This window comes from Gasterosteus aculeatus, chromosome 15, assembly GCF_964276395.1.
Source record: "Gasterosteus aculeatus chromosome 15, fGasAcu3.hap1.1, whole genome shotgun sequence".
NCBI classification, from domain to species: Eukaryota; Metazoa; Chordata; class Actinopteri; order Perciformes; family Gasterosteidae; genus Gasterosteus; species Gasterosteus aculeatus.
In genome coordinates this window covers 12,938,936-12,962,122 of record NC_135703.1, presented here as the reverse complement: position 1 = coordinate 12,962,122, position 23,187 = coordinate 12,938,936, and the positions used below count along the sequence as shown (strand labels likewise).

The following is a 23,187-nucleotide window of genomic DNA, read 5'->3' as shown; positions in this document are numbered from 1 at the left end:
TATTTCCCCGTTCAGTCTGACAGTCCTCCGACTCCTCAAACCTGCACTAATTAGTCTCAGTGCAACAGGACAACATGTTAACTTTGACTAATGAGGTCAGATCAGTTTGATGTGATCTCAATCAAAAACGTAAAAGGGACTCAACGGTGTAAGAAAAAAATAGGATAGAATTATGCAGCGTAAAGTTATTTACTGCCAACTTTATGATTTGAGTTTTCTTCAGACGGGAGCATTGGTGAATTCCTCCTCTGAGAGAAAGTGTTTTCCCTGATTGTAACCCCAGTGGTGGAGGCTGTCATTTACCTGCCTCGATTGTCTTAAAATAGATTCTACACTATCAGGTGTTCATATATATATATATATATATAATATACATAAAAATAAAACAACTGCATGCTTTTCCTTTTTATTATGGAGGTGGAGGTAATCTGCTGTTTCTTGGTGAATTTAGGGGTCGGCGGTAGAAGTGCGTCAAGTCAAGAACTGGTAGTTAGTAACGGATGTCACTTGATTTCACCTTCAAAATAAAACCAGTAATTTGATCGCCTGCAGAACAAGAGAATAAAAACATGTGATGGCGTGTTACCATGGCCCAGAAACTACATTTAAACTTGGATTAATCCTTTGAGTCAATGAATTGACGGGGATGGTTGCTCATTTGGTTTTATTTTGAAAGGTATGGCCGGATGTCTTTATTCCGTTTTTTTTTTACTCTTTAAAAGCGGCGGTCCTTGTGCCTGCAGAGACAGTTCGTCTTGTGGTGGTCCACCTCGTCGTGTTTGGAAGAACGGACCAACATCTGACAACAATTTTCCACCGAGTAAGTTTTCACATTTAAAATTTGTGTTTTTTATATCTTGTTATTTATACGTCTTTTTATATGTATATATTTATATTTTCGGTTTACATTTTATATATAAAATATATATATATATAATTATTTAACTTACCCACTTTTATGATCTGCTTTTTTAATGAGGAAACATGTGCTGATGCTGCAAGATGATTAACTCTTTTCACCACAAACAAACATGCAGCTTGAGCTGTTTATTCACGCTTTTTTATATTCTAGATTTTCGTGGTAATAAGTGCAGCGCTTTGATTTTATTCCCCTGGCTTTACTGTCTTTGTTTTGTGTTTTCGCTCCCTATCCCCCTTGGCCAAATGACCTAATACACTTTGCAATGCAAATGTTTTTGTGATGCGGTCGAGCTGCTGGAAGACGGGTGTAATGTGTTTAAGCAATCAGATCAGTTTATGGGATTCATCTTAACATTTTGGTTCCTCTATCTTGAATACTGAATTTATTAATTAGTTTTGATTAAATATACGTCGATGCATGTAAACGTCTTGGCACTTTTTATTATGTTCAGATAATTACGCTTGTTATTCATTATTATGATGCAGATGTCAATCAAAATATTTGAATAATTATCACAACCTGAAAAGCAACCCAAATGTAGATTTACAAGAGGCATTATTGTGTCTTTTCAAGAAAATATCCATCCTACAAATGACTTAATTCGGCTGCCCATACTGGATTTATTCCAGCTTTCGTTGAGTGAGCTGGTGCTAAAGACGGCACGTTGTGCCTCCTCCTCTCTGCATCCTCGCTGAGAACCTCCTGTGCCTCCTTTAAAGGCTGCACGGACCATCCTACCTCCTTGGATCTACCCGGCAGAGTATCATACATTCGGGTGTCTGCTGGTCCAGTCTGAGGATGGAGAAGTATGAGAAGATTGCAAAAATCGGGGAGGGCTCCTACGGCGTCGTCTTCAAGTGCAGAAACAAAGACACCGGGCAGGTCGTCGCCATCAAGAAGTTTGTGGAGTCAGAGGACGATCCCATTATAAAAAAGATTGCACTGAGGGAGATCAGAATGCTTAAGGTAACCGCACGGTGACAACCTCTTCATCTTGTCCCTGACCTCACATTTATGAAGCAGTAGACTATGGAAGCACGTTCCTGCCAGCAAGGGTTTACTCAGGATGTAAGGCCCAATATATGTTACACTTGTGTCAAAGATTGAGACTTTGTTGGTGAAATTTCAAGATAGTACACAAATGTTGGCAAAAATAGTGAAATGGAATGAAATGGTGGTGTGAGATCAAGTTAAGACCATAACCAAAGCGATGAAATAGTAAACAATTGAAAAGTTGAAACTCTATTTTCTTTTTAATTCCATACCTGTTTGTTATCATACTTTTAATTAATGCCAACTAATCCAAACGTAAACTAATCCAATTATTTTATACTAAAATAACATGAATGTCTAACAAACAACCTTTTATGTTTTTATTCTTTGTCCTCATCAGATTTCAGTCTGTTATCATTTTTTTTTTGCTACCAGTGTATATTTTATCCTGGAGATTCTACAACGAACAGCTAAACAAAAAGCGTACTGTATTTACATGATGAAATACCATATTTTGACCTTTTTAAAGATGCAGATCCAGGTTTTAGTGTCTTCCTAGTGTGCCAAGAGTCTGCAGGAGGGACAGCGCGCGGTTAATCCTGCAGACGGAGGGGAAGCATTTTTGTTGTTGAGCTGCACAGAGAAAAGAGCAGCGCTCAAAAGAGGTTCACAGTCTTGTAATTAAATGAAGCAAAAGCTCTGCAAGGGTCCGGACCCACCAAGTACTTCGACTAAGATGCAAACTATCTGTCAAATTAGCAGGAAATGAGGAGATGAAAATCACGAGGTTAGCAAATTTGTTCTGGTTTGTCAGTGTTTTTTTTTAGCTGGTTTTGGATGCAAGATAAATATTTATGTGAATGAATTCCCTTTAAATCATGACATTATTAGAGAATTAATCCACTTGAAAATAAACAACAGAAAGATCAGAGACCGTAAACTCTTAGTCTCTTTAAATAGTTTTCATTCATGCCAAAGGCTGAAGCCTGTTGGTTTAATGCTGCCTAATGATAATCAACGACGCGCTTGTTGCTGGTGTAATTAGTCATGCACTGGGAGGGAGAGTTAGTGGCCTGCTGGACACCAGGAGCTCATAAATAGGACCGGATGGGGACGGGTTGTCACGGGCAACCGCATGGTTTATTACCATGTGGTTAGAGTTTAGTGTGTTTTGATAAGGGCAAGCCACAGATGGGGGCAGATCTCTAAGCAGCGGCTTTGCTGGTGTGTTTGTGTGGGCGTCACTCTGACACGTCGTCTTCTGCGTTTTTCGTTTCTCTGCAGCAACTGAAACACGGCAACCTGGTGAATCTGATCGAGGTGTTTCGGCGTAAGCGGAAGCTCCACCTCGTGTTCGAGTACTGCGACCACACGGTGCTCAACGAGCTGGACCGACACCCCAGAGGGTGAGTGTGGCTCCTCAAGTTAAAGGCTTCCCTTGTTTTACTCTTTCCAATAGGTTACAAGCACCAATCACGCTTTCCAAATGATTATATTGGATTAGAATTAACTGATGCTTTAATGAAAAAGCAAAACATTTAGTAAAACGGTGAGAAGTGGCTTCACAATTAGCCAGAACTCAAGGCGTTCCCACTTTGAAAGCTGCAACCATTTAATGCTTGAATGCATGAACAAGGACTTTGTCTGATCAAAACAGTCCAAGTAAAAAGTACTTTAAATATGAAGAATATTATTAACGTACATTCCCGTCCAGAAATAACCGATTGTTGATATTAAAAGAAATGGTCTAATAAAGATAATCTCATAGATATTCATAATGCTTTATAGCAATACTTATAATACATTTTATAGTGACGTATACGGTCAAGACACTTGCTCGTGACTTACACATCATAGTGTGATACTGTGTTCATAGTTTTAAATGCATTACGATCACTGTAAAGCATCTTGATTGTTCTAGGTGGTCATTGAGTGCACAAGTGAAGTAGTGACATTTCTGAGATTCATTACATTACAAGCTGGTTATAAGTGCGATCGTATCATTAAAACACGCACGACCAACAATAATAACACATAATTATTGTGACATATTATTATGAGTATTAACGAGTGCTTGTAACACTAATTATACAGCAATAGAAGCAGATTATATCTCTGTCCTGCATTGCTGACATGACGAGTCATCAAAGTCTTAACTAATGTAAAATAAATGATTTCACCTGCTCAGCTCAACGTTTCATTATAAAGCATAAAGCATGTTCAGGAACCTGCAATGTAACAGAAACGACACATTTAGCCACTGGAGGACTCGTTCTTGTGTGGAACGTATCCGTTTACTGCTCATACAAACCCCGAGATGATGAGAGCGGCTGATCCTGATTTAGCAAAGCGCTGCGCGCTCTCTGTTACATCGATACCTCGCCGTACACCGCGCCTTGTCCGGCCGCGACGGGCACGCCGCCTGTCTCTCGGGCAGCTGACCTGCTCGCTGTGGAATGTTTACAGAGATGCTCACCCAGAATGCATTGCTGGCGGGGAGCCGGCGGCACTCTTTAGGCTCGGCCACATTTCATATGGAGTGTTTTCGCTGTCCGATTTCCCCCAATCTGGTCCCGGCCCGTCGCCTCCGGGAGCACGGAGGGTTCAAAAGAAGAGACAACAAAGTGAGGCGACGGGGAGGGAGTGTCATTAATTGCCGGTCACAAGGCTCGATTTAGCCATTTCCCCGGCAACGCGGGCCGATGACGTCCCTGAACCAACAAAAGCCTCAGTGTTGAACGTCGGAGACGGGACTGACCGCTGTCCTCGACAGAGCCCTCTGCGGGAGAGCAGATGAGTGGAAGACTGAAGATGACACAAGTGTCGTCCTCGCTGAAATGTCCCCCCAAGTGTTGCATGTTCATGTTGAATCCCACCTGTAGGCTGTAGGGATCCTCTGGTTGTTTTGCTCTTGCACCACCGTGATGTTGATATCTGCCGTTCAGTGAAATGGCTCCACAGCCGTTGGATGGATTGCCTTGAAACGTGGACCTTCGCGTTCTCCTCTTACGGGGCTGAACGAGGCCGCAGAGGGGAAATAGTGGCGGAGGGTTGTGGTCTGTGCAACACGCCTGATGTGGGTCAAAGGTTCCGATTTATCTGGTTTATTTTGATCCATGCATTTTGTTTTTTAGGAAAATGTTTAATTCATTCTGCATTTACATCTTGATTAAAAACTAAACCATCTCATGGCCTTCATCAATAGACTGTGAAGGAGAATAATCCGTTGTTTGCTCACTGGCTACATTTCCAAAGTCAACACAGAATTTAAAATAATTTTCTACTGATGAGTTCAGCGATTTATCAAGCAGTCCGACACATTGACGTCCTTCTTGTCTTCCAGGGTCCCAGAGCACCTTGTTAGAAGTATAACCTGGCAGACACTTCAAGCTGTCAACTTCTGTCACAAGCAGAATGTAAGTGGTGATTCTTCTTGTTCGTCATGGAGCTTCATGGTGTGTGTGTGTGTGTGTGTGTGTGTGTGTGTGTGTGTGTGTGTTTCAGTCGTAAAGAAGCTTCCCCTCGGCTTGTTTTTCAACTCCTCCGGTCTCCTCCCACCAAGCCTTCTGCTTTGTGACTCTTTTTACAACAAGAATTCCTTTCCCCTGGCTGAGCAGCAGTTAATGTATCACCTAGACACAACAAATGCTACAAGGGCCCCCGTTTAACGGCACCGCCTCCTTCCACCGCCCCTCACGTGGCCCCCTTTCATCCTCCGCATCTCACCAGGATGTGAGCGCTCAGTCTAACTGGACCTTCTCGTGTCCCCGCAGTGCATCCACAGAGACGTCAAGCCGGAAAACATTCTCATCACCAAACACCGAGTCATCAAGCTCTGTGACTTTGGGTTCGCACGGATTCTCAGTAAGTTTTAAGACCCGCTGAACTTTTCTTAAACGGCGCCACCTGGTGGACACGTTGTCTTTTTGTGTGTGTGTGTGTGGGTGTCTGTCGTATTTACAGCCTCTGTCATTACACTCTGCGTGCTTCAGGTGTGAGTGTGCAAGTATTTATTATTATTTTCTGCCCTGACATTTTCTAGGAAATATGTAACAGTTTAACCTCTCTAAGCTAGAAGGGAATATTCAGAAGCAACAATGTGAAGGGAATCCACCCTCTTTGTTGACTTTGTCATGTGTACCCGGATACAAGGGTTTGTTTTCCTTTCGACCAATGGGATTGGGCCCCACTTATTTACCACACCACAGACACTTGACGTATAACTAAAGTACCTCAACCAATACTAAACCGTATGTCACACGTACCTTTGATGCTTCAATACAAACGCACACACCTAATGTCGTGTGTGTGTGTTTCCCGCCTCCAGCCGGCCCATGTGACTACTACACGGACTACGTGGCGACCCGTTGGTACCGGGCCCCCGAGCTGCTGGTGGGGGACACTCGGTACGGCCCCCCGGTGGACGTGTGGGCGATCGGTTGTGTGTTCGCTGAGCTGCTGTCGGGGACGCCGCTGTGGCCCGGGAAGTCTGACATGGATCAGCTGTATCTGATCAGAAAGACTCTCGGTAAATCAATCAATCAGTCGGCTGTACAGTGAAAGTATTTGTTTAATGATAACATTGTTGTGTTTTGCCTTTCACTTGCATTAAAGTGTGATATAATGACAATTCACACAATTAAACTGGTAAATCCAATCTTTAGGCCTTATAATGAAAACGCTTTATTTCAGTGAATCAACCACAAACTTTAAGCTTGATTGCATATTTGAAATACCAAACGTTAAAAGATACAATATATACGTAAAGTACTTCAGGGAATAAAACTTAATGAAAAACATCTTCCCTCAGTCATTTACATCGTGTCCTGTTTTAAAGGACAGGGTGAAATTGTAACGTGTATCTTATGTCTCAATCATTTCGATCCTTGAAAGCATCCACAGGTGTAACTTGAGTTCTGTTCATCTTTCTCGTCCTCTGCAGGAGATCTGACACCTCGACACCAGCAGGTCTTCAGCAACAACCAGTTCTTCTGTGGAGTTTCCATCCCAGAGCCACAAGACATGGTGATTAAGCATTGATCAACATTCTCTGTGTTCTAAAGGTTCTTTATATGAATCCCCGTGTTAGGGATTGCTAGACAAGTGAACATATCATAAAACGTACTGTATCTTTGTCTTTTATTTTTCCTCCTGTAGGAGCCTTTGGAGAAAAAATATCCAAATCTCTCGCATCAAGCTCGGAGTCTCATGAAGGTAACGACGTCGCCCCTGCAGTAATATAACGCATTTCTTTTTTGTGCTTGTTTTAATAGACTCAATAGTTTGGATTTAATCTATTGAAATTAGGATTTTAAAAGCCCCATGTTTGTTTAAACTAAATAATTAAGAGACAAATCAGAAACTGTGCAAAGTGCTCTGTGTTCCCAAATCACCAGAGGACATATGACGCTTAGTTACTGGTATAATGTCGGCAGCTGCTGGTGGTTGAGGGAGCGCGTGGCGTTGCCTTGTCTCCTGCTGATGGCTTTGATGGTTTAGGGCTGCCTGAGGATGGACCCGTCGGAGCGGCTGACCTGTGAGCAGCTCCTCCAGCAGCCGTACTTCGACAGCCTGCGAGAAAAGAGCTCCGGCGCCTCCCGGGAGCACGACCGCTCCGGCCACCGGAGGACGCGGTTACCTCGCAAACACCTCCCTCCTGGGGTCAGTAGACCGGCGGCACCGAGCGTGAAATAATCCTTCATAACATGTTATGTTACACATTGAGAGGGACCCCTAGATTGTCTAAGAGTTGTCCACATAATGTCAAAATGCTCCGAAAATCCACACTGAAAGTGTTTATTTATCCTTCATGCAGTATTTGCCGCAGCTCACCAGCAGCAGTATCTTCCCAGTTTTGGACAATAAGAAGTACTACAACAACCTGCGCAAATTCAACTATCATCTACCGAACATCTAGGCCGGATCAAACCCACAGTTTTCCTGACAACTGGTTTTGGACTGGAATCGACCACTTTGTCGCGTGTCTCACGATACTGATGTCGGTCTTTGCAGTACTTCATAACACGCGGACTCCATGCATGAGGCCTGCTTCTATAAAGACAAGGAGCGATGCTCCGCTCGTAGTCTGAAGGGAAAACAACGTTACTGCTCTGCCAAATGTTTTTATTTAGCAATGTACTATTTAAAAAAAAAAGTGACATGTTTTTAGTGATGAGTAAGTTGCAATGTAGGACACTTTGGCTCTTGAGCATTTCTGAAACTATTTATTGGCATGAGTGAATATTCCTTTAACCCACAGTCACTAGCACAACACACACACACACAGGTGCTAAAGATCTTCAAAGCCATCAACCTCTTTGAAGATGGAGTACAAATGCCAAATGAATCTAAAGATAAATGATTTGAAAAGAGCCAAAGTCTTTTTACATTTTTATAAATTGTTTTCCTCTTTGTACCCACATGGATTCACCTTTAATGCATAAATAAACTACAGAACAGTTCCATCCATTGCAAAAACAAACTGCTGACCACATTTTAAAGTGCTTTAACTTTCCTTTGTTCCGGCCTGTTTCCTCATTAAAGCTCGATTGTATCAAGCAGAAAGGTGACACAACTCCCAACGACTAAATCATTCACAACATAAACACACGCGAGCCCTTCAGCGCCGGCGTCCGTTCAACGAGCCTTCCGTATTCTACCGTTGAGGACGTTGTTTGCACATCAGTCCAGATCGAGTGAGAGATCCAGACGCGGGAGCGCCGTCTGTAGTCGGTCAACCGTCGTCTGTCGGTCTTTGATGCCCGGGAGGTCGCTGAGGAACAGATGCTCCAGATTCCTGCGCGGGGTCGAAGCATCAAATCAACAAATGGATTTTGTTTAAATGATGAAATAAATAAATAAAGGATGTTTAATTCACTTGAGCCTGTGCAGGGCGATGAGGCCCTTGTCGGTCACATTTCCACACGACACCACCTCCATCGTGTTCAAACTCTCCTGCAGGTTCTCTATGGAGCTCAACCTCTCCAGGCAGGTGTCCTCGATGTACATGCTCTTGTTGAACTTGATTTCCTCCACGTGTTTCAAACCATCTTGAAAAAAAAAAATGAAAAAAGAAAAGCGCAAGATCTGTTACCTCTTTGCTGATTACATTTGCATAGAGACTCAAATAAATCGGGGCGGACTCTGACACCAGAGCGTGTGTGTAGTCAGTGACGGCTCGGTGTAAAACACCCCGCTCGCTTGCGTCACTTTTGGATAATTAGTGTGGCAGAGATGTACTTTCAGCGCCGAGGGGAATCGCTTTCAGGTAAACAGTCGAGCTCATGTTAACATACTTTATTTAAAATGTACACTTTTTGGTTCTAAAACAATGTTTGATCATGCTTGTTTTTTTTAAAGCTGCAGACACTGAACATTTGTTTAATGAAAAGTGGATTTTGTAGATACCTTATTTTAAGATATCACAAAATGAATCAGGAAACCCAGTATGCTGTCATGATAAAGCCACCGTTAGGCACTTGTCTGAAACACTGTACAATTAGTCATTTAAACCGGCTCTTGAATGCTGATTAGGTCAGCTGTAAAATGTTGACGTTTATTTATGGTGTCATGTTAAGATGTTGATGAAGCTAGTTGCACAAAAAGGACTTGAATCTAAATCTGACAATGTAGCTATAAGATTAACTTGAGAGGCTAAACTTGGAAATGTCTCCTTAAATCTATGACCAAACGGAGGGAAATGTAAACGAGAGGAGGAGAACCTTCCACACACTGACACTCACCCAGGTGGTCAAACCCTCGGAACATGATGCAGGACTCGGTGGCGTCGATCGCCTGGATCTTGTATTTGCCCAGAACCCCAGTTGGCAGCCCGTTGTAGTCGTGCTGCCAGCGATCAAAACCTTGAAACCTCACTTTGGCACCGCATCTGAGCAGCCACTCCGCTGCGGCTCGGTCCGGACCAACGGCTTTGATTCTTTCATAGTCCACCCTGAAGATGAAGAACACCACGGACACTCCGCATGAAGGAGGTTCATGACGCGGGTCACACAAAAGGGAACAAGGGGAATGCACCGGAGCTCATCACCCACAATTTAGTACATGGAAAACAAAATAATGCCTGGGTGCCACTTAATGAATGGGCATTTTTTGACACTTTATGGACCAAAGTATAGAAGAAATAATTTTACTTCATTTATCATTTTATATCTTAGGTCACAAAAACCTGTAATTCTGACATCACAGCAACAGAGATGGTAAAGACATCTGTATTGTGAATGGCAGATAATGTTTATCATATTCTATAACCTGAACGTCCTTTTCTAGTTGTAAAGGCAACAAACAGCAGGGTTAAACATTACAGTCAAATGATGAATGGATCTTCTACTTGCTCTCACACCAAATTAATTAATGGTTATTTAGCGAAAAAAAGTTGTAACGCATCTTGATCTTGAGATCACTTTGTTTACTAAATGATTTAATAGTAATACATAACTACAGCCTGAATTAAATAATTGACTTATAAATTACTAAGAAAACAAAACATCTGCGCGGTATTGTTATAAATGGGATGCACAGCATATTTATATTAATGATAAGAGCTCTTAGAAACCATGCAAATGATGCAGAAAAACAAACCGAACACGAAGCCCTTGATGGAGACACCATTGATTGCATTCCCGTTTGTAATCACCGTAAAGGGAAGCAGCGTTAGCGGCGGACGAGGCGCACGCGGAGCTTATTAGCCATTAGCAGCAACGGCAGCGAACTAACGCGACGCCGCTTCACTGAACGCGCGCTCACTTGTTGAAGACGGCGTTGAGCCAGCCCCAGAAGCGCCGGCGGCCCTGCTCGCTCGGACCCGCGGCGGACCGCGCCGCCCTCGACAGAAGCCTCATGTCCGAAAGGCACACGAAGAAGACGTGAAGGACGCCGGGCGAGCTGCTCGCGATGTCGGTGAACCACCGTCAGCCGCTGTGACGCAGCGGCGTTATTACCGCCCCGCCCCCCAACGCAGGAATGTTTACACACGTAACGCCGTCGGTCGCTGTAACCTTTGACCCGGTGACGTGGAGAAAACGCGCCCTCTCATTGGCTGCGCTGGAGCGCCACAGAGGGGGCGCCCGCCTCTCTTTACGGCGGCGCAGCTGGACGGGAGGAAGTGACAGCGCGCAACTCCCAACGAGTCCCGCGGACCTTTTGCGCGATGAAGAGGTGAACGCGAAGGGGCTTTGAAACGCGGCGACGATGATCCGGACACTGAGCGGTTTGTCCTTCAGGGCTTCCGGGGCGGCGAAGGACTTTGCAACCAGGCGGCTGCACAGGTGAGACTCCCACGACACACACGGGCGGCTCCTGGGTTAAAATGAATGTTAACCGGTGTTAACTACGCTCACCACAGGCTGATGAATTAAGAATAAAAGGAGGGGGGGGGGTCAGTTCAACAACTTCGCGTTGATCCCAGTCATTGCCAAGGACGTTGTGCACGCAGGAGTCACATTGCACAACCTGCAACCTGACCCGCACTCCACGCCTCCACGTGCCCAATGCACACACGCACACACACACACACGCACACGCACACACACACACACACACACACACACACACACACACACACAACGCGCTCTGGTCGCACTCGCAGGCCTTTGGAACATCGTCAAAGCGCCTAATAGTGTGACTTTAGTCAGCCACTAGTTCCGTGCGAGCTGCTCCTTCTGGGAAAGGCCGTGCCGCTGCGTGTGTAACCGATTACCGGCTGGCTGTGCAGGCTGCTCTGGAGGAGTGGCCCCTCGTCTTATGCAACAGAGCCCCTCTCCCGTCCAACTAACTGAATAACAGATGTTCCGTAACAACTGGAGGACTTCTCTTTTGTTAAAGGAGTCCACCCAGATAGCAGAACCCTGTTTGATCACCGATCGGTTACAAATATCTTTTTTTTTTTTAATTCTTATCTCCTGAATGTGGAGCTTTTAAAAAACATTTTCCTGGCTGCAGGTTTCTGAAATGAAAACAAGATGTTTCCTTCTCCCCTTGTGGCCACTTAAAACTGTTCTCCGAGGCTTGAGAGTTGCATTCTTTCAAGCTCTCCGAGTTATGTGAACTCTTTTTGGCGAAATGTTGACATTCTGGAACTGCCGTTTGAACTCTGAACCCCCCCACGAGAGTGGTTTGAGTAGTCCGAGGTGGATATTGATCTGCACAAGTAGTCACGACGGCAGTGATCAGTCCCAAAGGTCCATCGGCTCCTAAACACAATCACGCTTACTTGGACGTCGAACCGTTGACCCTAAATGTTCTGTTGTGGTTTCTACATTTTGCAACCTCTAAATCTGGCTTCTTTATCAGTAACCACTTTGAATTTGAAATGTCGGTGACCTTTTGTTGTCGTTCGTATTTCAGCACGTATGATGTGGCCGTGGTGGGGGGCGGCATCGTCGGCCTGGCGACGGTCAGAGAGCTAATTCTGCGACACCCGTCCCTCAGCTTCGTTCTGCTGGAGAAGGAAAAGGAGCTCGGTGGGTGCAGTCTTGAACGTTGTGCCTGCGAAGGAAGACCTCAATGTGTTTGGTTTCTACCCCGTTAACCGAAACAAGGACTTTGAGGGTGGCGTGCCAAGCAGCTCTAATTTCAGATCAGGAATTGTTCCTATTTGTGCTGCTCTGGTGGACCGTTGAGCGTACGCTAACGCCCTCGGACCTTGTTCCGATGCTGAGAGAGACGGACAATTGTCTTTGTTAGAGGACTAATATAACAATGTGAGTTGTAAAGTTAGTTCCACATTGTAGCTTTTAATCCAACATATCACCGTTTCTCTTGATTTTGCACATGTCTGTCCTAAACAAGAGTAGCTTGGACGAAGCAAAGAGAAAAATCCTCCTTTGTGTACGTTGGATGTTACAGGTGGATGAAAGAAAGTGGGGAAACCTGATGATATTCCCGTCCTCGTTGTTCTTGTTCCTTCATTTTCTTGTGACTTTCTGTCTCGCCAGCTGTGCACCAGAGTGGGCACAACAGTGGAGTCATTCACAGCGGGATCTACTACACGCCGGGGTCACTGAAGGCCCGCCTGTGTGTTCGAGGAGCCACTTTAGCCTACGAGTACTGCGAGAAGAAAGGACTCCCTTACAAGAAATGTGGAAAGGTCCGTCTTAGCGCTTTGACCGAGTGAAATACCGGCCGCTTAACGGCAGTTTTTTTTTTGCATTGTTGTATTGTGTTCTACTACTTGTGTGTTTCTGCAGCTCATCGTGGCTTTGGAGCATGAGGAGATACCCAGACTGCAAGCTCTGTACGAGCGCGGCATGAAAAACAACGTGCGGGACCTCAGCATAATCGACGCCAAGGGAATCCGAGAACGAGAGCCATTCTGCAGGGTGAGCGTCTCGGGAGAGGCTGCGGTTTGTTCCTACAAAATAAAAGGTGGCTGCGACGGACTGTAGTCACAGTCCACACGTGGTCCTTGCAGGGTTTAATGGCCTTAGACTCGCCGTACACCGGCATCGTGGACTGGAGGATGGTGGCTCTCCGGTACGGGCAAGACTTTGAGGAGGCAGGCGGCACGGTGGTTACGGATGCTGAGGTCGACGACATTACCACGGTTACCGAGAGCCCGGCCGGGAGTGCTGACGGTAATGACGAGCCTCTGCACAACAATGTGGAAGACAAAGTCCCAATTTAAACAAGACCTTCAGTTATTTGACGCTCAACTCGATAAGTATGTTGTTTACTTTGCAGGAATGAAGTATCCAATTGCAGTCAGAGACAAAAAGGTGACTCGCGTGCAGATAAAAGCGGCCCAACGTTTTGGATTGATTTGTGTCGTGTCCAACGTTTTGGATTGTGTCATTTCTGCAGGGCAATGAGGTCCGCTGCCGTTACGTCCTGACATGTGGCGGCCTGTACTCCGACCGCCTGTCCCAGATATCGGGATGCAGTCCGGAGCCTCGGATCGTCCCCTTCAGAGGAGATTACTTGGTGTTGAAGCCAGAGAAACACTATCTGGTCAAGGGGAATATCTATCCTGTGAGTCTGCTGAAGAAACGCAGGTCAAAATCAGTGTAACCCCCCCGCATAAATCATGTGACCTGCAGATGTTTCTCATAACATTCCAGCTGTGCTACGTGACCTCAAATTGTTGAAGCCTCCAGTGCCTAAATTATTATTTGAGCTGTTCTTTTTAAAAGCGTTGACAGAATTCAAGAACTCCACAAATTCAGACCTCTGACCTCGCAGCAAGCTCAGACAAAGAACTTCCCCCAGAGATTTAAAAAGTATGAGATGATATTGCTCTTATCAAAAAAGCTCATAGTTTAAAACCACAGTCAGGGAATCAAGAACTTCGGTCTAAATGACATTGAGAGCATGTGTTCAAAGTGTTCGATAAAGTACTGCCTCAAGTACCTTTTTATTGCTTTCATAATATGGTCACCAGAAAAATTATAAATAGTAAGTAAATCGCTGCCCTTCAGCACAAAATAGTATCAGCCACCAAACGTTGTGTATCGCATTTCAATAGTCTGGAGAAAAATAGTCCCCGTACGTCCATGTAAACGGCATTGGGTCTCCTTGCAAGATCTGTCACCATCTCATTCATTCACATCGCTCATGACGTCCACCTGAATTGTCCGGTTCCGAAAGCTCGCATTGCCCCAGACCGATCATTTGTGGGATTTCCCGTCCTTTTTCGGGAGTCGCCACTGAGCTAAAAGCTGTAACTAACGGTCACGCAAAATCTAACCGGTCACTTTGAGTGCGCAGTGATATGGAGCGCTGGGGTCAATGTGAACAGCAACTATACATTATTGCTGAGTAACGCACACCCCGTGACTCACACTCAACCAATCAGAGCGCCGGATTTAATCTACCCGTATTATAATGTAGAAACAAGACGCTGTCATTGGACTGAATAAATAATGCATAGATGCTTCGTTTTGCTTCTGTAAACTGTTTAGGTCCCCGACCCTCGTTTCCCCTTCCTCGGAGTTCACTTCACCCCGAGGATGGATGGAAGTGTTTGGCTTGGCCCGAACGCAGTACTCGCCTTCAAGAGGGAGGGCTACAAAGTGTACGACTTCAATGTTCGAGACTTTGCAGATGCACTCTCATTCAGGTACCACAGAGCGCTTGATCTGATCTTCTTTGTGTATTGTCCTGCAACTGTTTTGTTTGTTTTTTAATTTCAAAGACACCGATATTTGTGAGATCTTCCAATTAAAGTGCAGCAATGGGTGATGTATGAGTGTTCAATCTGTGTTTTCTATCTGCAGGGGCCTTCAGAAGCTGGTAATGAAGAACGTGACCTATGGGATTGGAGAAATGTATAGAGGGTTTTTCATTGGTGCGCAAGTTAAAATCCTGCAGAAGTACATCCCTGAACTCTCGCTGAGCGACGTGCTCAGGTAGTGCAACAATGCAAGACCCCAAAAGTGCATCAACATTACACTGGGTGCATCAGATAAGAGGAAGAATTAAAAGGTTCGATGCAGTTTTTCTGTAATCCTGGCTGTTTCCTCTGCAGGGGTCCTGCAGGAGTTCGAGCTCAGGCTCTGGACCGCGACGGAAACCTCGTGGACGACTTTGTGTTCGACGGCGGCGTCGGGGACGTGGGAAGTCGGGTGCTCCACGTGCGTAACGCTCCCTCGCCAGCGGCCACCTCCTCGCTCGCCATCGCTGAAATGGTTGCAGACGAGGTGGAGAGTCGCTTCGCGCTGTAGAGCAACATGGCAACGCAGAAAGCAAGAGAGTAACTCCAAATATTGCAGCTGGAGGTGGCTGGGTGAATGTGCTGTTAAACTGTCACTTCCTCCGCATCACCGTCGTCATGGGGACTTTTTATTTCAGGTCCAGCATTAAATTAGGGGGGTAAAAGCAACATCTTTGGCTCGATTACATTTTACAGTTTTATTTTACTTGTTTCTATAATGCCAAATTTCAAGTAATGTTTTTTTTTTTGTCTACATGTTTAAAAAAACTCCCATGTTACTAGTGAAATTGTTGTGGACAAAAAGGTTCAGCTACCGTTATATTTTGGACACACTGGTTGTAATTTAAGCAAACTTAAAGATTTTCTTTTTAAATGAGAGATTTTATAATAAATGGACCTGTATTTTCTAGTCTTCCAACCACTCTGAGCGCTTTAACACGACATGTCATCATTCATACTATTTCTTACAGTGATGACGGGACACAATCAGGACTCTGACTTCTTACCAGCAAGGAGACATTAGCGGGTTAAGTGCCTTGGTCCTTTGTACTTTGGAATCCATTGTCTCTTTTTCAACTATATGAGAGAAATTTGTCTTTTTTGTTTGAGTATTGTAACGTCTCCTGGTTTCAGTTCAATGTGTCACAATCTTTTGAGAAATAAATCTACAAAATGAAATCTATCCCCTGAATGTATGTGACCAAAAGAAAGTGAATTGATTGTCTATGCATGAATCCATCTGAGAAGACTGGGTGTTATTTTTATTTAATTTTTTTCCTACAACATTTTTGAAACTCAAAGTATGTAGTTTATGAAGTGTTTTTTTAATTATTTTTTTTACTTTGGACAGACTTGTCTGCCAAATCATTTGAGCATTCAAAAAATAAAATCAACAGCTGATGTTTGTCCCACGCGAACATGGAAGTAAACAGAACACCGATGTTAATAAGTTGTTTCTTTGATCTAATTCTGCTGCTCTTTTTAACTGCTTCAGAGGCTTCACATATTGGCTCTAAATAATGCACTTGTGAATGTTTTACTCACCTTATAATTTTTGATTTTCTAATATTACCAGAGAGGGGATTTGTCATTACACTTTTTAGTTAAATGGTGCAAAGAAAACCTTATTGAGATTCCTGTGTACCTCACCTTTGTACCTTTTGGGGACTGACTGAGCAGTTGCATTAATTCCTGCAAGAAGCACTTATTCCGTCTGTCCACAAGGAGGCAGAATCACTACAACAAACGCACTGCGAGCCTCAGTGTCATCAAAACATGTATTAATTTAATGGTATTGCCTACGCTAATTGTTTCTCCTGAAAATATAGAGAAGTTATACGAATAGCGGATATTTTTTGCATCAACTGGTTTTATAACACGCTTTTGTTTAGTCTGTTACACTAGGACAGTTGCCATAGTTTATCATATTATCTCTATATAAATATATCTATATTCTTAACACTATCTCGATGTGTCATAAGAAGTCCGGCCTGTTTTTGTTTTTTCCTTCGGTCCAATAAAATGTGAAATTACGCAGCGTGCGTGTATGACAGCGGACGCACAGAGAGCAGCAGACAGACGGACAGACAGACAGACAGGCAGTCAGACAGACACACAGGCAGTGGAGTTGGTACGAACATCTTCGACTTCTCAAACCAAAAACACCTCGACTGCTCCTCAGCTGCGCCGCTCCACAGAAATGGCCCGGACTCGTCGCTGCCCTTCGGAGAGGCGGCTCGCGTTGGATTTAGCGTCCGATCCCCGCGGACGAAGACGCCCGAGCGAGAAGTAAACCGCGTAGGAGAAAGTGTGCCTTGTTTTGAGCGGAACGGGTCGTGCGCCCCGACAGAAAACTCGGAGCGCATCAAAGGCCAGTAGCAGCCTGTAGCGACAGTTAGCTAGCCGGCTAACGCTAGCCTGCTAACGTCACAGGTGTTTGGGCAGCAAATAACCAAACATAAGTCGCACCTGCAGTTAGCTGGCAACACGCCGAGCCCGCGGGTCGCGACTCACCGCTGAACTCGACGTGCGCGTTATAAGCTTTTTAGCAAACGCCAAGTAGCAGGTATGACACTTAGCAAGCTTGTTGTTAGCCGCTAGCTTTTTAGTTAGCCGCTGTCCCGTGTTTACAGCCGCGGCTAGGCTAGCCCCGCTAGCCACCGAGCTAGCGAGTTAACTTTGCAAGCTACATGTGCTTATTTTAACGTTGTGGCTCGTTATTCGCTGTTTGACTCGACTCGACCGCGGACCTCCAGCGCGGTCCAGCGAGACTCTTACGTATTTTTGCAAGCGAGACGGTTCGACTTGTTTTTCCCTCCGCCGTTCCTGCCCCGGACTGACCCACCCACAAGGACTATCTACCCGGGGCCGATGCTGACAGTTCAGCCCGGACCACGGCAACGCCAGGAGCCGCTACAGCGATGCAGCCCCAGCAGATATACGACTTTTCGAGTGACGAGAACAGTCACAAATGGAGAGGCCTCTTCGTGCAAGCGCTGCGGAAGGTAACGACGCGATTACTACGCGTACTAGTCCTCACAAAGTCCCGCAGATGCCTTTTCCAAACACGCGTTTCCATACATCCACGTTCACTTGCGTTGTGCAGGCGACGTTGCTGTTTCCTCACTGGATCCAACTTTGGTCCCACGTTTCTAACCTGGTCCGATCAACAGCCCTACAAAGTGTAAATGTTCATGTCGTTGGTAGTATGACGAGCAATTCAACCATCTATTGGTGCAATAAGCAGACAATGTCGTTGTTGTGGGGTTTTAATGATGCGTTTGAATGAACTTGATCAGTTTGCATAGTGTTTATATGTGTTTGTGTTTCATAGTTTTGAGGGTAAACAGACGTCAGGATGCTGATGTTACCTCTAAGTTCAAAAGAACCGAAACTTCCTTGAAACCGCTGCCTCTAACTGGAAGTCTTTGTCAAACCCTTTTATTTGTTCCTCATTTTCACATTCTTGCTGCGAACAGACTTCAGACAATTTTTTTTATGCTGCTTACATTTCAAATTTCCTTTTTGGTTTTTACAAAGACATGGCATTTAATTCTCATGAATCGAATTACAACTTTCAGCACATGAAATATTTTGATGTCCTTGGTCAGCGGGACTTAAGCGTTTTTCTCTCTTCTTGCATCATCTTGGCTTCTCCCTGTCATGACCAGGTTCATTTTCTGTCTCTGCCAACTGAACGCAAAAAAGCGCCATTTTTGTTTCATTTTAAATGTGTTTGTTTGGCTGTTCCATACGTTAAATGCCGAGAGCATCACTGTTTAGAGACTCTGCATGTTGAAATCGGCCTGTACGTAAACTCACAAGATTCCATCATATGTTCACGTAGACATTCACGTTTCTCCATTTATGATGCATCATTTTATGTCTAAAACTCTCTTGGAGTAAAAAAGAAAACACCAGAACATGCAATGTTTATTTAGCACGGTTTTACCTGTAAGTTGCTTATACTACATATGGCTCTTTATGCAGTACTATGGAACTTGAATGTTGACTTTCGACTTTTGCTCTGAGGTCACGTTTTGGTGCTGACGATCTTCTCCTCCTTCGTAGTCAATTACAACACATAACCGTTGATGCATTTAGTTTTAATTTCCTTTTCTCGGCCCGTTGTCCGTACCTCCTGTAGAGGTGGTGAACCAGGTGAAACTGAGCCAGCAAGTGGTGGGCCGAGGTGCCGCGCTTTCATTGTCTCAACTTGTTACACAACTGCCGCAGGGAAAGCCTGTCAGGATGACGCAAGAGAGGTTTGTTATGGTTTTGACAGACTGTGACTCGCTGTTTTTCACAGCTGTCCACTGGTGGGGGGACAGCCGGGGGGGAGGGGGTCCTTGTTTGAAGGAATCATCAGTGGGTGACTCTGTCCCTGAAACTGATTTTGGATTATTGTTTAGAGGCAAGATTAAGGAGGCACCTGTTGATAAGCGGCTGCTCCGGAGAGGCGGATTAGGGGAGTAACTTTGATCACCCAGGCTGATAATTTAAGAGGTGAAACCTTCAGCTGACGGTGGGGTCACCAAGAATTGCAGCATAAATTACACAGCATTATCGCTGAAATCGGACGACACGCCGTTAGCGCTGTCATATCTTTACGTTTTGATAAAGGTGACCTTAACGGCACATCTGGAATGATGAACTTGTTGATGAGAAATCTGATCGTAGACATCGATCGCTGTCTGATTCACAAGCACGTTTAGTCCTCGTAGCAGCTATCGGAACAGGTCGTAGTCGTCTCTAGATGTGAAGCACCTGAGACTAGAAGGTGTAGTCGGCTAATTCATTGACCGTTAACCACAATGTCCGTGCTTGTTTGCTGTCATCTCCGGTATCTTTGTGCCTATTAAGGGACGCAACATTTCGATGTTTTCCTCTGCTGTTCCTGATCGCTGCGGCTCGCGCTGGGCGACACGCAGGAGCATCGCTCCGCCCGCGACCTGCTGACGCGCCCGTGGCGACAATCACTGAGCATTCCCCTGGTCTGCTGTTCCACTGGCGAGGAGGAGGAGGAGGAGGGCCGAGGCTTTGCCAGCGACCGTTTCATCCCGTTGCATGTCCAGTTAGCTGCAGAGTTCACAGGGCCTCACTGGCCAACTTTTAAAGCCGAGATTGGTCGGGTTACAAGCGGGCGCGTTCTTTCTTTCATCTTTGGAGTAGTTGCTTAAAATTCTGACCGGGTGAATCCACAACAGGCCGAAGCTTCCTGCTGAGGTCTTGTTTTATTTTAGTCAGTCGGTCTCGCCTCCACTTTCATCCAGGCTGCACCGAGCTGTTGTCACTTCACAATTAGACGGGTGGACTTATTACAAGCCTCTGCTGTGGCTCTCCACCGTATGAGGTTCTGCAGCAAGAGCTTGAAGTGTATTCATGACACGCACGTGTCGTGGCGGAACTGCCGTGCTTTTTTTCTTCCTTTTTTATTAGACATTTTTAGAGGGGGGGGGGGGGGCTGTTATAATAGTTGGGAACCCTTCCACATTTCCGCAGCGACTTTCAGTTCACCTTTTACTGAATGCGTGTTTTGAGCACAGTAGTATTTAATGTTTTATTTGCATTTCATTGTTCTGCATTGATGAGAGGTAGCAGGAAATGACGGGATGAAGACATCAGGCCTGATGTGATGCCCAAATACAGCCTTCAGACAGGTGATTGTCAGAGTGACCTTTGCGTTTCACCGGTTTATTGGTGATGTGTTTTTTCCGCCCGATGAAGGCGCAGTGACGTGTTTCTCTGGCTTTTCTGAAGAAGAAAAAAACCACAGCTAAGATTCTGAACACACAACAACTAGAAAGCAGAGCAGCGGGAGACAGTTGGTGCTTTGCTGTGAGGACTCGAGCGCCTCCTTTTAAATAACGTGGAAGCGCCGTTAACGGCAGCTCGCCGGTCTCGTGCAGCGTCACGTCCTTCAGATGAGATGTGTGTGTGTTGGACAAGACGCTCGCGGTAACAGGTTTCACTTCCTGTGCACCGGGCCGGCTACACAGTCAGGCCGATTATCACACACACACGCACATGTGTGCGTGTGTTCTCCACCCTTCCTAGAATATTGAATCAAGTCTGCAGACGTCAGTTTGTCCTCAGACGGAGGATGGGTGGATGAAGGCAGGCAGAGGCCACCGGGGTCACGACCAGGCCACGTGCTGCCGACGGCACGTCCACCAGCCATTGTCTTCATGGTGTGATGTGAAATGTGTGCACCTGTGTCTAAATGTTCCGATTTTTAATTTCCTGGTTGTGGTTATGCGAGTTTTGTCATCCGCTGTATGTCTTGCCACTTGTGTGTACCTGTTTGTGTGTGTCCAAAGATTACCTATGTTTATGTGGCTTTTGTCTTTGTGTGTTTGTGCGTGTGCCTGTTGTCTCAGCGTTGATCTCTGGCTGGCCTATGCTTCCCCAGACAGTCTGGTTGTAATGGCAGATGATGTCATGGCATGAATCACAAACAGTGACACATGCTCGGGTATAATAACAAGCCCCACCCCCACCTTTACAATGCACACGCACATACTCTCGACAAAGCCACATTACCTGCAACCTGAGCCTGATGCAGCCCCTCGTACACCGCCCGGAGAATGATCAATTGAATTAGAATTGTTAACCCTGCACCAACACCGCCCGGCCTCTATTATTACCTCCAACTTTTCTGTTCCTTTGCCGCCGTGTGTGTGTGTGTGAAGACGGTGACCTGCATCTCTTCACTGCAGTAACGCAATGAGTGACACTGTTTCTAAGCTACTCGTTCATATCTCCGTGTGCACGTAGCAGCTCTTTGCTACAGTTTCCATGACTAGCCCAACCCTTCTGATGAGGTTGGACTTTTGGGGTAATAAAATCTTCTTCTGAGGCAAATGACCACGGTTCGGAGATTTGGAGAAATGCTGTGTGTGCTTTTTCCGTTTGAACGACTAGGTTTTGCCCCATAACTCTCACTTGTGAGCTCCATTGTTTTCTGTGGGCTCATTGTTTCAGCGTAGTGAACAGACGGTATGTAACTAATACAATGATGTTCTTTAGATCAGTTTAAACACTTTTTAAAATATCTTTTTATTAAATAAGAATAATAATACATTGAATTTGTAATGCACTTTATATTTAAGCAAATCCCAAAGTGCTACATGATGAAACTGGTAAGCGCTAACAATAAAAACACAAAGAAGGTTAATATGTGCGTGATATTATGTTTAATACGTGGTTAGATGGTGCAACAACACTAGTTTTACTTTTTTTAAACTTTTTTTTTTAAAGGTTTTATTCAGTTCTTGGATCAGTTTTAGAAAACGACATTCAAATGGAGACACTCGTTTTGAGCCGCAATTTAACTGATAAATATCAGCAACCTGGTTGACCGCTTTCTTTTTGTTCTATATATAGATCAATGTGCTACTAATTTCTTAAATGCTCGTTTTGTCTGATCTTTGTTAAAAAAATGTAAAACCGAAATTTTTAAAATTTAAGCTGCAACAATTATTTGATTATGCCAACAATGAACAAAGTTTTTTTTAATCTTTAATCAGATCATTTATTTGAGAGGGATGATGCACAATGACAATGTTTCATTCAAATAAAAGGCAACTGATGGTAACGAGGACAGGTAGCTGTAGCCAATATGCATTTAAGACATTTTCAGGCGTAAAACACAAAATACAGCCCACTGATACTTTAATAGAGACAATACAACAAACAACTACATACATGGTGAATTATCCGACGTCGCCAGCTCAGCAGATCAATTAATGAGCTCATTGTTTCAGCACTGGTTTAACTACTGATGGTCCATTTCTTTTTATGGGACATTTGCGTGTAATTTAACTATTACAATGGCAGTTAGTGTAATTGATGGATCAGTTTCTGCCCGCTGGGTGGTCTCCTCTCTGCAGACGCTTTATGCAGCATATCCTACGGCCTCTATGCGGATTACAACCTTGTTTTTGTCTGACGGTGAATCCTGGTTTTCCCTCCTTTGGTTTTGTCTCTGCTCCAGTCCGCCTCCCCGTACACGCACATCGATACCTCTCAGTCTGCTGCTATGATCCCTCCACTCCCCCCTGGGGGCTTTGCTCTATGTGGGGAGAGAGCGGGGGGGGGGCAATGG

The 23,187-nt window shown here is 44.9% G+C and overlaps 4 protein-coding genes across 6 annotated transcripts in view; 3 read left to right on the top strand and 1 right to left on the bottom strand.

Moving 5' to 3' along the window:
* The first annotated feature begins 725 nt into the window (after positions 1 to 725).
* cdkl1 (cyclin dependent kinase like 1 (CDC2 related kinase)) lies at positions 726 to 8,396 on the top strand. Of its 2 annotated transcripts, XM_040199281.2 has the most exons (10): positions 726 to 820; positions 1,642 to 1,888; positions 3,200 to 3,321; positions 5,259 to 5,331; positions 5,689 to 5,779; positions 6,243 to 6,443; positions 6,858 to 6,940; positions 7,073 to 7,129; positions 7,415 to 7,576; positions 7,731 to 8,396. In XM_040199281.2, the coding sequence occupies exons 2-10, from the start codon at positions 1,721 to 1,723 to the stop codon at positions 7,830 to 7,832; spliced, it is 1,059 nt and encodes a 352-aa protein (XP_040055215.1). In that variant the 5' UTR covers positions 726 to 820; positions 1,642 to 1,720; the 3' UTR covers positions 7,833 to 8,396. The 2 variants fall into 2 exon arrangements, with proteins under 2 accessions (XP_040055215.1, XP_077945860.1); XM_078089734.1 differs by lacking the exon at positions 726 to 820 and having other exon boundaries at positions 931 to 1,888.
* On the bottom strand, positions 8,125 to 10,951 carry dmac2l (distal membrane arm assembly component 2 like). Its single transcript, XM_040199284.2, has 4 exons — positions 10,679 to 10,951; positions 9,658 to 9,866; positions 8,793 to 8,964; positions 8,125 to 8,711 (listed from the first exon to the last, which is right to left on the bottom strand). The coding sequence occupies exons 1-4, from the start codon at positions 10,771 to 10,773 to the stop codon at positions 8,597 to 8,599; spliced, it is 591 nt and encodes a 196-aa protein (XP_040055218.2). The 5' UTR covers positions 10,774 to 10,951; the 3' UTR covers positions 8,125 to 8,596.
* On the top strand, positions 10,918 to 16,259 carry l2hgdh (L-2-hydroxyglutarate dehydrogenase). The gene is made up of 10 exons (XM_040199278.2): positions 10,918 to 11,199; positions 12,278 to 12,393; positions 12,868 to 13,019; positions 13,120 to 13,251; positions 13,344 to 13,506; positions 13,613 to 13,647; positions 13,733 to 13,900; positions 14,830 to 14,987; positions 15,145 to 15,276; positions 15,396 to 16,259. The coding sequence occupies exons 1-10, from the start codon at positions 11,123 to 11,125 to the stop codon at positions 15,589 to 15,591; spliced, it is 1,329 nt and encodes a 442-aa protein (XP_040055212.2). The 5' UTR covers positions 10,918 to 11,122; the 3' UTR covers positions 15,592 to 16,259.
* Positions 16,260 to 17,134: 875 nt separating this feature from the next.
* sos2 (son of sevenless homolog 2 (Drosophila)) overlaps positions 17,135 to 23,187 on the top strand; it is a 26,774-nt gene continuing 20,721 nt past the window's right edge. Inside the window, exon 1 of one of the 2 annotated variants that reach the window (XM_040199270.2) lies at positions 17,135 to 18,085. In XM_040199270.2, coding sequence (XP_040055204.1) covers positions 18,002 to 18,085 — 84 coding nt within the window. In that variant the 5' untranslated portion in view covers positions 17,135 to 18,001. The remainder of the gene's footprint in view (positions 18,086 to 23,187) is intronic. The other variant, XM_040199271.2, reaches the window with a different exon arrangement.